Raw genomic sequence first — 15,267 nt, 5'->3', positions numbered from 1 at the left:
AAAATGGAACGTAACTCTCAAAAGCTAGTTAGTTCCTCTTAACCACTTTAGGACCGGAGGATTTTCCTGCTTTACGTCCAGGCCACTTTTTGCAACTTGGCACTGCGCAAATTTAACTGACAACGCCGTACCCAAACGAAATTTACGTCCTTTTCTTCCCACAAACAGAGCTTTCTTTTGGTGGTATTTGATCACCTCTGCGCTTTTCATTTTTTGCGATATTAATAAAAAAAGAGCGACAATTTTGAAAAAATAACAATATTTTTCTACTTTGACAGTTAAAAAATATCCAATATATTCAATTTTTGTCATATATTTAGGCCAAAATGTATTTAGCTACATGTCTTTGACAAAAAAATTCTCAATGAGTGTATTTTTAACCGCTTTAAGACCAGAAGATTTTACCCCATTCCGGACCAGGCCATATTTTGCGATTCGGCACTGCGTTACTTTAATGGAAAATTGCACGGTCGTGTGATGCTGTACCCGAATTAAATTTATGTCTTTTTTTTCCCACAAACAGAGCTTTCTTTTGGTGGTATTTGATCACCTGTGCAATGTTTCCCTTTTGCGCTATAAACAAAAATTGCGACAATAGCAATTTTTTCACATTTTTTTATATGGAATTCCCCCCCAAAAAAATGTAAAAATCTAAATTTTTTTACATTTTAGGCCAATTTGTTTTCTGCTACATATGTTTGGTAAAAAAAAATTGAAATAAGCGTATTTTGATTGGTTTGCGCAAAAGTTATCGCAGCTACTAACTACGGGAAAGATTTATGTCATTTTTATTGTTTTTTAACGAGTAATGGCGGCGATCTGCGATTTTTTTTTTGCGGGACTGCGACATTGAGGCGGACAGACCGGACCCTTGACTGACATTTTTTACACTTTTGGGGGGACCAGTGACTTTACTACAGTAATCAGTGCTATAAATATGCACTGTTACTGTAATAATGACACTGGCAGGGAAGGGGTTAACTTTATTGGTGATCAAGGGGTTAAATGTATGCCTGGTGCTTACTGACGTGTGTGGGGGGAGGGGACTGTGTGACACAGGCACAGATCGCAGGTTCAGCTATGCTGAATCCTGTAATCTGTGACTGTCTGTCACATAGATGTGTGTAAACAAAGCGGGCGGATTTCCTCACTTGATCCCCGACGATCTGGGAAAAGCGGCGGTGATCACCACCTCTCCTCCCCTAGCCCGACTCCCGCTGTGTCTGAATACAGCAGGAGCAAGCCTCCGGCGGCGCACGCACCTCCCACAAGGGGTGGAGTCCAGCTAAATAGGTCTATGTCGCTGGACGGAATCGAGCCACTTTGCCGCAGTACGCTCCATGTGAGTGGTCGGCAAGTGGTTAAATATTGTACAACATCCCCCCCCACACTGAATTCTGGCCCAAGTCAGAATGACATGTACTTGGTCCTGCAACCTCCTGGAATACTTTTTCATCACCTCTCCCAGGAGGCTGCAAGGTCAGGCACCCAGAGCAGCCAGGGAATGAGCCGAAAGGTGGACCAGGAGCATCATCAATGGCTAGCTGCCTGGAGGGTAAGGTGGTTGAGTACTGCTTTAAGTCTAAGAAGTGCTTTTGGATGAGTAGAGTTGTGACTCTTTTTTTTTTTTTGCAGCTATTTTTAGCTCTATCACTAAAAATAGCAGTGCTACAAACTAGCCTATTACCTGTTGAGGCCAGTTCTCAACTTTATTAACCCTTGAGGGGAATTTCTGGAATGCAAAGTGAAATGTACATAGTAAAATACTAAAGGAAAACAATATGTATTGGAATGGTGTAGAGCTTTCTTTTTACCCCCAAAAAAACAATAATATTGCACTTACAATTCAACACGTGTACTACTGTCCTTAAATGTGTAATACTGTCTCCCGATGCTACTCATGACCATTGGCTTACAAATCAAGTGGGGTCTTAAGCTGGCCAAATTTTAGGCAATTACTTGATTTCATCATCAACGCAGTAAGACCCAAATCACACTACCGCGACTTGTCAGGCGACTGTTAGGCGACTGGCTATAACAACATCAGTGTTGTTATAGCCAGTGGCACTAATCTTTCGAGAAAAAACCCGATAGGCTGGTTTTATCAATAGATCGACTTGTGTACAACCAGGTTGTCCATACATGGATCGAAATTTGGCCAGTCTCTGCTGAGTCTAATGATAGTGATTTCTTAATTATCATTAAGCTGTGCACCTGCAGGGCTCTAATGAGAAAAGCTTCTGGGCCTGCATCCCTTTAGATGTCAGCTCCTATTGGAAGAATCTCACCAAAAATGACATTTTTGTTGCAGGTAATGCCTGAAATCTGACTTGCATCTTAGGCAGACTTCTGTCAAAATCAGTGAACCAATCACACAAGTAGGAAATTATACTTCTGGTTGGCGTTCTGTACACATTAATTGTTGGTTTTGGTATTAATACCGCTTTTAAGTGAATAAATCTTGCGAAAAGCACAAATTAGTTTTGAATGGAAAAAAACATAGAGTCACACATAAATCACGGGACTCTAAAAACTTGGTATAAAAAGTGCGTACACATGCAGTAATTGGAGCTCGGTTATTTCAGATATTGTGAAATCATTGCATGACAAGCCTGGAACACATCCATCACAGAATGTTACCTTGCAGCATAGTAATGTATGGTATTTAAAAAACTGCTACAAACTCTACAACATGTAAATCTACATGTATCTTAAATTGTATGTATTTCATAATTAGAAAAAAATCACACATATAAAGTAGATGGAAATTCATACAATAACAATTTGCCTACCTAAATAGTTTTATACTTTTTTAGGAACATATAAAGATTTTACATTGTTCTTTGTGTATTACTATAGGCTGACAAACGTGCAGAAATGTAAAGGAATGCATTTCTTCTATTTTAAGTTTTGTTTTTTTTAATTCTGTAATTGTATCTGACAATTGCAGTATTAAATTAACGGCCACTGAAGTCTGGAGGTGGCGGTCTTCATTTGCAGGCTGAAGGCTTATTATGTCAAGGAACCCTCCAGTCTGCAGATAATTATTATGTCAGAGCTCATATGGCAATCACATAACCTCAACACTCTGGTAGGCTCTTGATCTTCAGAAGAGACCCAAGCTGTAAGTGACAGATGGTATAGAGAGCTACCAGAAGTGCAAGTGTCTGATGGCCCTCAAGAGAAGATTTCATTATTGTATCCCAGCATGGATTATCCCATGTGGAAATGTTCATTTAAAATCTGGGCAGGATAGGGTTTAAGCAAACCTGCCCATCACTCATTCAGGTTCATTACAAGATACCATTGGCAGCAGCATATCTACACATCATAGGACTGAGCAGTAAAATGTGATGGCCCTAACCAATTTGCCACTCTGTTAACAACCTTACTCCATAGAACTCAGCATTTTTCACTGGTGCCCAATGGCCTAAATCAAACATCTAATAATAGCCCCCTTTACCATATTACCCCTAACATAAGCCCCCATATTCCTTATTGGCCATGGCACTATATAGCACCTACTAATAATAATTGCTAACATAAGAGGCCTGTCTTTTGCTAAAACAGATGGCAGTCACACCATGCCCATACCTACCAGGCAAAAACTGCTTGAATAATTGAAAAATCCACAAGGGCTCAGACTTTCTATTCCTTATGACTCCCACTGTTACCAGTGTCATGCACCAATACCCATACCTTAATGTCTGTTGTGGCCTGCCTGGACTCAACTGGTTTAGCTGGGTGGATCTATGCGCAGAACGTAGTCTTTGCTTTTTAAGCTAGCTTTGATTTTTTTCTTCAAGCAGAGGGAATGGAGCAATGAAAAGAACGGGAGGTGAGCTTTTTTGCAAACCCTACATAAGTCCAAACAGGGATACCCTTGCCCCTAGGCCCCCAAGCAGCCACAGTAGCAATGGACCATTTGTATCATCATATGGAGTTGAGGTATTTTGAGCCTTGAATGCGCTGCTGCCTTCTGGTAACCTTTTATGGAGTGCAAATAGGAGTTCTGGTTTGCCTCACCTTATGGACCTGGTAAGGAGATGATCTGAGCAGAGACCTAGTATTACAATGTCATAGTAACAGGTTTACTTTATAGCCAAACCCCCATTATTGCTGATACCTACCTTCCTGATGTTCCCTGGCCACACCGTTTGCCCGCTGGAGAAAAAGCCCTAATCTGAGCTGTGCCGCCCCCCCCCCCCCCTGACAACCCCAATCCCCCCTTAATTCTCCACCCAAATTAGGGTATCCTATTTTTTTTTATCTCATGTCCTTTAGTTGGGATACTTATTGTGCTGAGTCCTCTTCCTGTTTGGTCTTTTCCCAGTGGTGGACAGCACTAGATGATGCAGAAAGCCAACGTGATGACATCAGCACCACTCTGTATCAATACACTGTGAGTGCAGGGCATTATACTTGGGGAGGCAGGCCCATGATATGTTAAGCAATGCCATGAGTCTAGAAAGAAAAAACATATACAGTAGGTAATAGGACTTTAAAGGTAGCCACCGTTAATCCCATAAGGAGAAATCAGTACTCGATTAAATATAAAAATACAAAATTTATTTCGACAAAATAATCAAAAAATATCATAAAAACCACAACATGAATTGTATGCATGAAGTGCTAAACAGCATGCTCCTGTAGCAAAAGAACCCCAAAATTGCCCATCGTTTGCCAGGGTCTGGTGTCTGTGATTCACAGAAACTAACGGAGTGGAAATCTCCATTGTTTCCCTGTCAGAGGGGCTTTTGCCATAGGATTGGATCGGCTAGGTAGAGGAGCCGTGGCTCCCGAATAGCAAGAAGGAAACTGATACAGAGTGGACATTTTCAATATAAGAATATTTCTATCACCATCATCACACTCTCATATTAAAAGTGAGAAGATACCGTATTTATCGGCGTATAACACGCACCTCAAATTTAGGAGGGAAATTTTAGGAAAAAAGGTTAAATTTGAAATAAACAGCATTGAACTCAGAATTTTTTTTTTTAATCAAATGCAGTCTTACCAGTGCCCATGAATGCAGCCTCATCAGCGCAGGGTTCATTCAGCCTCGCCAGCGCAGTGTCCATCAATGCAGCCTCGCCAGCGCAGTGTCCATCAATGCAGCCTCGCCAGCGCAGTGTCCATCAATGCAGCCTCGCCAGCGCAGTGTCCATCAATGCAGCCTCGCCAGCGCAGTGCCCATCAATGCAGCCTCGCCAGCGCAGTGTACAGCAATGCAGCCTCGCCAGCGCAGTGTCCATCAATGCAGCCTCGCCAGCGCAGTGTCCATCAATGCAGCCTTGCCAGCGCAGTGTACAGCAATGCAGCCTCGCCAGTGCAGTGTCCATCAATGCAGCCTCGCCAGGGCAGTGTCCATCAATGCAGCCTCGCCAGCGCAGTGTACAGCAATGCAGCCTCGCCAGCGCAGTGTCCCCCAGTGCAGCCTCGCCAGCGCAGTGTCCCCCAGTGCAGCCACGCCAGTGCAGTGTCCCCCAGTGCAACCTTGCCAGCGCAGTGTCCCCCAGTGCAGCCTTGCCAGCACAGTGTCCCCCAGTGCAGCCTCACCAGCGCAGTGTCCCCCAGTGCAGCCTCGCCAGTGCAGTGTCCCCCAGTGCAGCCTCGCCAGCGCAGTGTCCCCCAGTGCAGCCTCGCCAGTGTCGTGTCCCCCAGGGCAGCCTCGCCAGCGCAGTGTCCATCAATGCAGGGCAAAGTAACAGCAGCCTCGCCAGTGCCATTGCAGAGAGCGGTGACATTGTATTGTAAAAAGGCCGCGTTGAGAGGCAGAGAGGGGCGGGCCAGACCGAGGAGAAGCGAGGACGAGCAGCCGCTGTCATCAGTAGTCCCGGCGCCTAGGATAGACGTTACACATCCCGTGTCCCGGCATTGGATCACTGTGGTGTCTATCATAGGAGGTGGGACTTCCTATGACAGCAACCGCTCTTCCTTCCTTCTACTCGGCCCGGCCTGCCCCCCTCCTCTGCCTCTCAGCGCTGCCTAGACTGTTTTTTTTTTTTAATAGATCGGCGTATAACACGCACTGGTGTTTTGCCCTCCATTTTTAGGAGAAAAAAGTGCGTGTTATACGCCGATAAATACGGGTATTTGATGCCTCGTGGATACTATCCAAACACCAATAGGATCTCCCGAGGAAGCTGTTTAGCGAAATGCATAGCGATCCATTGGTAGCTACACACTAAAATCCACATTGGCCCGGACACGGGAGGTCGTTAGTTTCTGTGAATCACAGACACCAGACCGTTTGCAAACGATGGGCAATTTATGGGTTCTTTTGCTACAGGAGCGTGATGTTTAACACTTCATGCATACCATTCATGTTTATTCATGTTGTGGTTTTTATGATATTTTTTGATTATGTTGTCAAAATAAATTTTGTATTTTTATATTTGAGTACTGATTTCTCCTTATGGGATTAACGGTGGCTACCTTTAAAGTCCTATTACCTACATGTTTTTTCTTTCTACGTATACTTACATTAATTGGATGTGGTGCCACAACAAACAGAGTCATATCTCAATTTTGTATACAATGCCATGAGTCATTCAACCCTGAAGACTGAGAACATCTTGTAGCAAAGAGGAGATACTGTGGGGGGGCAGGCCAGCATTTTGGCTGAAGGTTATTAAGATATTCAAATTTTGCTTAAAAATACCCGATTTGTCTGAGTATGAGGGAAGCATGTAATACGTCTTTCTACCATGGCCAAATGTCAGGCCCGAGCACTGTCACCTGGTGGTAGAAGGAATCAGGGGAGGACTGGCAAGGGGGGCAGGGTGGCAATTGCCCCCCGGGCCACTCTGAAAAATGGTAAAAACTAGTAAAAAGGCCGCACTCAGGGCTGGATTATTGTAGGGGCCAGACACTGTATACAGCTTTCAGTCCAAAACCAGGTGGGCATGGATGGTGAGCTGATTCCATGGTTCAATAGGCCACTTGACTGTACTTGCCCCCCAGGCCTAAGGCTGCCAGCCCTCCCCTGGAAGGAATGCCCTCAGCCCTAAAAAATCTCAGACTCAGGCATCGAGCATGCACAGGGCATTTTTATTTAGCACTGAAAAAAAGTTAGAGTAGCGCAAAGAAGGCCGTATAGAAAGAAGAAAGAAGGTAATGCTAACATTTTACAAGGAGGTGAGCTGTGAGCTAGATAGGGGGAGACCTGTGGATGTGGTGTATCTGGATTTCGCTAAGGCATTCGACACTGTTCCCCACAAATGCCTAATCTACAAGCTAAGGTCTGCAGGCATTGACCCTTAACTACTTGCCGACCGCCGCCCGACTATATACGGCGGCGGTCAGCCCCTCACAGGCAAAGTGAAGTACCGGTACGTCACTAGCCTGTGAGCCATTAGGGGGCGAGCGCGCGCCGCCGGAGACGCGCTCCCGCCCCCGCTCGTTCCCTAAGCAGCCCGCGCGTGTTACCGGCGGACCCGATGTCCGCCGGTCACTCGCGATCATCGGATACAGCGGGAGAAAGCCAGGCGGCTAATGTAAACACAGCCGCCTGTCATTCTCCCCTGTGTAAAAGCACTGATCATACGGTCCTGCTATGTAGGACCGTTGATCTCTGCTGTTACACACACAGCCACATCCAATCACAGTTAGAAGCATGCCCCTAGGGACACACTTAACCCCTCCCTCTCCTATAAAGTTAACCCCTTTCCTCCCAGTGTCATTTTTACAGTAACAGTGCATATGTATAGCACTGATTACTGTAGTAATGTCACTGGTACCCCCAAAAGTGTCAAAAATGTCAGTCAAGGGTCCGATCTGTCTGCCGCAATGTCACAGTCCCGCAAAAGAAAAATCACAGAATGCCGCCATTAGTCGTTAAAAAAAAAAAACAATAAAAATGACAAAAATCTTTCCCTTTGTTAGTAAACGCAATAACTTTTGCGCAAACGTATCAAAATACGCTTTTTGCGATTTTTTTTACCAAACATAGGTAGCAGAATACAAATTGGCCTAAAATGATAAAAAATGTTGATTTTTACATTTTTTTGGGGGGGGGGGAATTTCATATAAAAAAATGTGAAAAATATTGTAATTTTTGCAAAATTGACGCTCTTTATTTGTTTATAGCGCATGATCAAAAAATCGCACAGGTGATCAAATACCACCAAAAGAAAGCTCTGTTTGTGGGAAAAAAAGGACGTCAATTTCATTTGGGTACAGCATTGCACGACCGCGCAATTGTCCGTTAAAGTCAGGCAGTGCTGAATCGCAAAATACCCCCTGGTCAGGAAGGGGGTAAAATCTTCCGGGGCTTAAGTGGTTATGGTTTGTTCTTGGATAGAAAACTGGTTACATGTGCGTGTCCAAAGGGTGGTGATAAATAACGCATACTCAGACTGGTCTGGAGTGGTAAGTGGGGTCCCCCAGGGCTCAGTCCTGGGACCAATTTTGTTGAATTTATTCATCAATAACATAGAGGACGGAATCAGTAGCTCAATCTCAGTTTTCGCGGATAACACAAAGATAATTAGGGGCAATAACTTCTCATCAAGATATAGAAATCTTACAGAATGACCTGAACAAAATAACAGAGTGGGCAACTACGTGGCAAATGAGATTTAATGTAGAGAAGTGTAAGGTTTTACGCTTGGGGGCAAAAAACATAAACGCAAATTATGCTCTGGGGGGGGACTTCTGGGGGAATCCAGAATGGAGAAGGATTTGGGGGTTCTAGTGGAAGATAGACTAAGTAATAGCATGCAATGTCAAGCTGCAGCTGTCAAAGCCGGCAGAATATTAGCATGCATAAGGAAGGGGATATACTCCAGAAATAAAGCTATAATCCTGCCACCTTTTAAAACCATTGTCCGGCCACACCTGGAGTATTCTGTCCAGCTCTGGTAGCCAATCCTCAGAAAGGATGTGCTGGAATTGGAAAGAGTCCAAAGAAGGGCAACTAAACTAATAAGGGGATTGGAGGACCTTAATTTTGAGGAGCAATTACAAGCGCTTAATTTATTCTCCTTGGAGAGGAGACGCCTGAGAGGGGACATGATAGCGATTTACAAATACCTCAATGGCGATCCTAGCATAGGTAGAAAACGATTTAGTCCAAAGGAGTGCAAGAAGACATGTGGCCACACAATGAGATTAGAGGAGAGGAGGTTTAACCTTAAGCTGCGTAAGGGGTTCTTTACTGCAAGGGTGGTGAGAATGTGGAACTCTCTTCCACAATTGGTGGTAGCTGCGGGGAGTATGTCTACTTTTAAAAGACTCTTGGACATGCATCTCACAGATGCAGATCACAACATTCAGGGTTATGGGAAATGATCAGGCCACTGACATACACACACACACCTGTACAGGTTGAACTGAAGGGACTGATGTCTTTATTCAACCTCACCTACTATGTATGTAACTATGTAAAAGAAGGTAGCCGGGGTAGGCCATTGAGATCTGTTTGTACTAAACAAGTAGGTTAAAAAAACTTATGGCTGTGTTTCTTAGCGAACACAATGTACTGGAATAGGGAAAACAGTAATCACACACTCAGGTGGAACTGGATGGACTGGTGGCCTTACTCATGAACATACTTTTCATAAATATATATATACTATGCAACTCTGTAATTATTTAAACAAATATAAAGGAAAAATGCCGTATTGTATAGTGTAGCTATCTAATGGAGAAGTGCCATATACTGTATAAACATGGAAAAGGGGGCCTCCACACTGAGAAACTAGGTTTTGGAGCAATAATGCACGTCCCAGGGCTTTCGGAGCTCAAACACATCAAACTTACACAGGGAAGAGTTTAAAATAGAAGTATGGGATCTTTTTCCCCCCTATCATACTTACCTAAGTGGATGCAGCATTGGTCCCCCACCGGCTCTAAGGGTGAGAAATATCCTGTGATCGTCTTCTACTGGGTAAGGGTACCTTCCATAACTCATTTCTTCACATTTCTTCTATAACGTTACACCACTGCCTGTACTTTACCTACTGGAAATTGTGCTCCATCAACTGGTATATATTTATATACCTCAAACCCTTATTACTCATATTTGTATTAATCTTGCAATTTCCTTCATTGCATTTTAATGTTAGCTTTTACTAAGATTCTGGTAAAAAATAATTGATCAGAAAATTATTTTAGGGGTTCCTCTGGGGTAAAAGGGCTGAGAAAGGCTGCTATGGACCAGTGTTTCTCAACATTTTTTCTGTCATCCTTTAAAATCCTGTTAAAGCGGTAGTATCCCGCTTTTTGACACTTTTACCTACAGGTAAGCCTATAATAAGGCTTACCTGTAGGTACAAATAATATCTCCTAAACCGGGACGGTTTAGGAGATATTTACAGTGCATGCAGCCGCTTGCGCGAGCGGCGCATGCGCTCTGAAGGTCCGGGGGACCTTCAATTAAGTTGCCGGGAGCTTGCCGGAAAAATCACTCCCACGCGCATGCGCGGGAGTGATGTCATCGCGGCTCCGGCCAATCATCGCGCCGGAGCCGTCTCTTCCGGCCAATCAGCGCGCCGGAGCCGCCGAACCCGGAAGAGACGACGAGGGACCATGGCAGCGCCCGCAGCGATGTCCGGGGGTCCGTGTCGGGGCTTCGTTTTAAGGTAAGTTACACATAATGGGCTAGTATGCGATGCATACTAGCTCATTATGCCTTTGTCTTGCAGGTTTTTTTTTTTTTTTATAGAGTTTACAACCGCTTTAAAGAAAAAGTTGACAAGGCGGAATCCTGTCAACACCACATCCCAGGGAATTGTCAAAGCTAAAAAGAGAGAGAAAGAACCGGGACTTTATAGGTGTTGAACTCCCCCGTCAAGTACTCATGAAATTACAACTGTATATGTAAAACGCTTTCTTTATTGAATAAAGTTAAAAACTCCAATCAATGGAGATATAGCATAGATTAAGATCAATATATAACACTAGACGTTTCTACAGTCGCAGATTTGCTTTGCTGAGTGTGACAGTTTTTTCCTCTGTTTAAATGATCCTTTTCCTGACAGCAACAGCTTTTTTCCTTTAAAGATTAATCATGGCTCTATTCGCTTTTTTCACCACAATAATTACAGTCAAAGGGTTTGCCAAGTATAAGTTTCCTCATTCAATTCCAAGTATAAGTTTCCTCATACAATGTCCTTTTAATATCTTTAAGTCTCTCCCTCATCAGCCTCCTTGTCCGACCTGTCACGCACTGTGCACTGCGTCCCTGTTGCTCTAGCAACCTCGGGGACATGCGCAGTTCTTACTGAGCCACTCTCCCTTGTGACTTTTTTTTTTTTAAATCACGTGAGAGCCACATGACTTTGTCAGCTCTGGGTCCCTGTTGCCCTAGCAACGTCGGGGACAAGCTGACTGAGCAGCTCTCGCTTATCTAGTTTTTTTTCTAACAACGCGAGAGCCGCATGACGTAGCCAGTTCTGCGCATAGCGTCCCTGTTGCCCTAGCAACATCGGGAACACACGCAGAGCTGACTGAGCGGCTCTCGCTTGACATCGCTCGCCCGCTGCCACTTGTAACGGCCGCTGCCGCTTAGAAGTAAGTCCACGCGAGCGCGCACCCGCCGCGAGCCCGCGCACACCCGCCGCTTCAACAATTTTGCCCGGCCGCCCGAAGTCTCTGCGCTCCAAGTCACAAAAGCTGTCCGTGGGGCACATGCGCAGTAGCGCAATCCCACGGACACAGGGACTGGACGCAGAGACACTTGTACTTTATATATTCGATTACAAGACATTGAAAAGAATGTAACCCATAACACGAGCCAATGAGAATAGCCAGGGAGAAGTCCTGTTTTCCAAATCATTGGCTATTCTCTTGTCCAAGCTGATGTATATCGTGGCGGTACCCCTAAATTTCCTTTTTGGGGAGCTCGTCTTATGGGTTACATTCTTTTCAATGTCTTGTAATGTTATATATTGATCCTAATCTATGCTATATCTCCATTGATTGGAGTTTTTAACTTTATTCAATAAAGAACTCGTGTTTTACATAAACAGTTGTAATTTCATGAGTACTTGACGGGGGAGTTCAACACCCTTTCTTTTTTGCCTTTAAAATCCTGCTCAACCTCAGGTCAACCCATTCCTAAATGTAAAAATTTAACTAATAGTTTTACATAACGCAACACCCACACACATAGGACATCCAACATTAGAGGTAATTTATTCTTCCACAGCAGACACATCTTTGCACACTAGTACTGACTGGTATTCCAATGTTTCTCTTCTCCCTCAGTTTTTTCCCTCATTTAGCTAATGTGCCCCAGTTTGACGATGAAGGGTGGTGAGGTCAAACAAGGATGCTGTGCAAGTCCTCCTTATTAACCAATGATATCATTGGTTGTAGGACGCCAGCGGCTGGAAGATTGTAATGGTGCACAATGAAAGCCTGTGGCTTTGCATAACTAAAAGGCAGCCTTCATCCACCCATTGGTTTGTATACAATTTCTGGGCAATTTTTAGGCTTTTTGCTAAGGCACCCCTAAAGGAACCTAAAGGTACCCCAGTTGAAAAAGGCTGCTATAGACAGTCAAATGTTTCCTTGTAACTCCTGGATTAGGAGCTCCAACATTTTTGAACATTTTCAACATGGTTCCCTCTTGACCCCACCCAACCTCCTTACTCTTTCCTTCCAAACTTTCCCACTCTCTTCCCTTCACTTTTTGGCTCTCCTGCTCTTCTCTCTCTATTCTCTTTCTTGTTCCGGTACCCAGGGCTTTTTTTTCTCAGAAAATAGGTGCAGGAACTCAACCACAACCACACTGTAGGTGGCTCAGACTCTCTCACTTGCAGGGAGATTATCCAGTGGGGGTGTCGGCATCTGCACGGCACCTGCACCCCCCTTGTCCCCATCCTGCACTCAGTAAGAGCCACTCAGGAGATCAGATCTGTGGGAGCCATTAGGAGACAAGCTGTCACTTGTAAACACAGAAGCTGGATTTCTGGGTTTACAAGTGATAGTGGTGAGCAGGGAGCAGAGGGACTGAGCCAGAGGTGGTGGAACTGAGTTCCACCAAGTTCCAGCTGAAAAAAAGTCCTGCCTGTACCTATGGAAACAAGCCTCTCCTCTACTCTTTTTATTTCTCTTTTGCATTTTTCTGTAGGTTGCCTCTACTGGGGCAACCTTTTTTTCCTTTCTTCTTTTAACAGATGCCAATACTTTCAGACCCATTATCGAGAGCCATGCTTGATGGCTCCTAAAGCAGACAAAGATATATTCACAATAACCTGTAAAATTGTTCTCCTGGGCATGGGTGGTACCTTCCCTTCCTTATTCTTTCAACGGTGGATTCCACGCATTTCTTCTATAACTTCCCACCAGTGCCAGTACTTCAACCATTGGAAAACATATTCCACCAACTTTGGCTGCTCCTGATGACGTCATTTGATGACGAAACGCGTAGAGCGTAGTCACGTCAGTTCCGCACTATCGAGTGAGACGCAGATCCGGTCGTTGGGATGCACAGCGTTCTGGAAACCACCGCTACACGAGGGTTTTTCGGTCCCTAATACCTGCATGTACAATTTATTGCTTTTAAATGTGAGTACTCTATGTCTTCTTATATAATAAATGGATAGTTTACAGTACTTCACTGTATGGAGTTTCTTTTTTACATTGTCTGGAACCTGCCTATGCTTATGGATACATTACATATGTGAGGAAATATCGTCCATTATATATTATTGGAAAGTGCAAGTGTGTCTAGCCCAAGGAGTGTGGAGTACGCGATCTGGATTATTGAGGGGCCCATTCCAATATCTTATACACTGGTTACCCCTGTAGGGGTTCCGCCATCTGGTGAGTGTGGGAAGTCATAAGAGAGGAGCACTGGTTTCCTCACCCAGCACCCGCGTTTTTCACAGACCACCTCGGGATTCACCTTTTCTTATCCCCCTGGAATTCACCCACTTGTATATGGACTTTTTTTATCAATTTTAAAGGATGTCATTTTATATTTATATCTTATGAATTTTTTACACATTTATATATTTATCACTTGTGTATAATTTTTAGCCCACAATTTGTATTTATTGTCTCACGTATTCACTTTTTATAGGATAATATTTTTGAGTACACACCAATATATTATGTATTGGCAAATTTTTTGTTATTACACCACTGTTTAGTGTCTTCACTTATTCACAGTTGCCAACCACCTATTAATTTTTTCACTATATATTTAATATTTTTTCACTTTATATTTAAGATCACAATTGTTTATAATATCAAATTAAATTTTTCATTTTAGATTTATGGTCATACACCTAATACAGTTTATGTAATATTATGGAACCAAGCGTCACACCAATTTGCATTTTTTACTATATCCACGTATATTTTATGTATTTATTCATATTTATTATTGAGATTTCACCATTTATTATTACATATTGGTTTTAGATATCGGTTCACTATATTTATTTATTTCCTATATGATATAAAACATCTTATTTACCACTTGTTATTGATTGTGACATTACATCTGGCAGCGCCGCCGCCACTTTACCTCCCCGTTTAATACATATTCCACCAACTGGTTTATATTTCATCCTCAGATCCTTATCGCTCATACGTGTATTAATCTTGCATTGTCCTTCATTAAACCCAAGTATCCAACCTGTATTTTAATGTTATCTCTACTCAATAAAAAGAACATTTTCTACATGGACCCCTTACATCAGACTGGTGCTCAGATCACCATACAGGTCAATGATCAGCTGTGGATATTCTCCAGAAAATAAGAAAGAGCACAACTGGGTTTCTTTCAGACTTTAGTTTCAGTTTACTGAATAGTGGGAAAGGGAAACTATGGAACAGAATGAGAAGAATAAGCTGAGATAGGTTTGTGTTGGACTGCATAGACATAGAAAGTTTACCTTGTAACCCCTGGATCAAGAGTATCAGCACTGACAGCATTAAAGGGTCCATCCTCCCAGCACATAAGGGTCCTCTATAGATTGCACTCTGTCTCAGTCCTCCCAACTCTTCTTCCAGCTTCTTAGACAGTGACAGTGACAGTGACTGCCTTCAGTTTCATTATGACTCATCAGCTGTAATGTAATCTCATATTACCAGTGTAGGATCCTGTGACTGGGACTTCCCTTTACCTAGCAGCTGGCTCGTTGGTCTAGGGGTATGATTCTCGCTTTGGGTGCGAGAGGTCCCGGGTTCAAATCCCGGACGAGCCCTATTTTTATTAATTATCATCACATAATAGATTGTACTGGACTTTACATTGCATAGTCCAAGCTCCTGTATATACTATTTATTGTAACAGCACTGTGT

The 15,267-nt window shown here is 43.4% G+C and overlaps 1 protein-coding gene across 1 annotated transcript in view; it reads right to left on the bottom strand.

Annotated features, from left to right (window-relative positions):
- The window catches only part of LOC309552172 (butyrophilin-like protein 1), a 45,854-nt gene extending 30,897 nt beyond the window's left edge, over nucleotides 1-14,957 (bottom strand). Inside the window, exon 1 of the mRNA XM_082252986.1 lies at nucleotides 14,859-14,957. Coding sequence (XP_082109112.1) covers nucleotides 14,859-14,910 — 52 coding nt within the window. The 5' untranslated portion in view covers nucleotides 14,911-14,957. The remainder of the gene's footprint in view (nucleotides 1-14,858) is intronic.
- Between the last annotated feature and the right edge of the window lie 310 nt (nucleotides 14,958-15,267).

The sequence above is a fragment of the Pelophylax lessonae genome, assembly GCF_965119305.1.
Source record: "Pelophylax lessonae genome assembly, chromosome: 4".
In the NCBI taxonomy this organism is placed as follows: Eukaryota; Metazoa; Chordata; class Amphibia; order Anura; family Ranidae; genus Pelophylax; species Pelophylax lessonae.
This window is presented reverse-complemented; position numbering and strand designations above follow the sequence as displayed.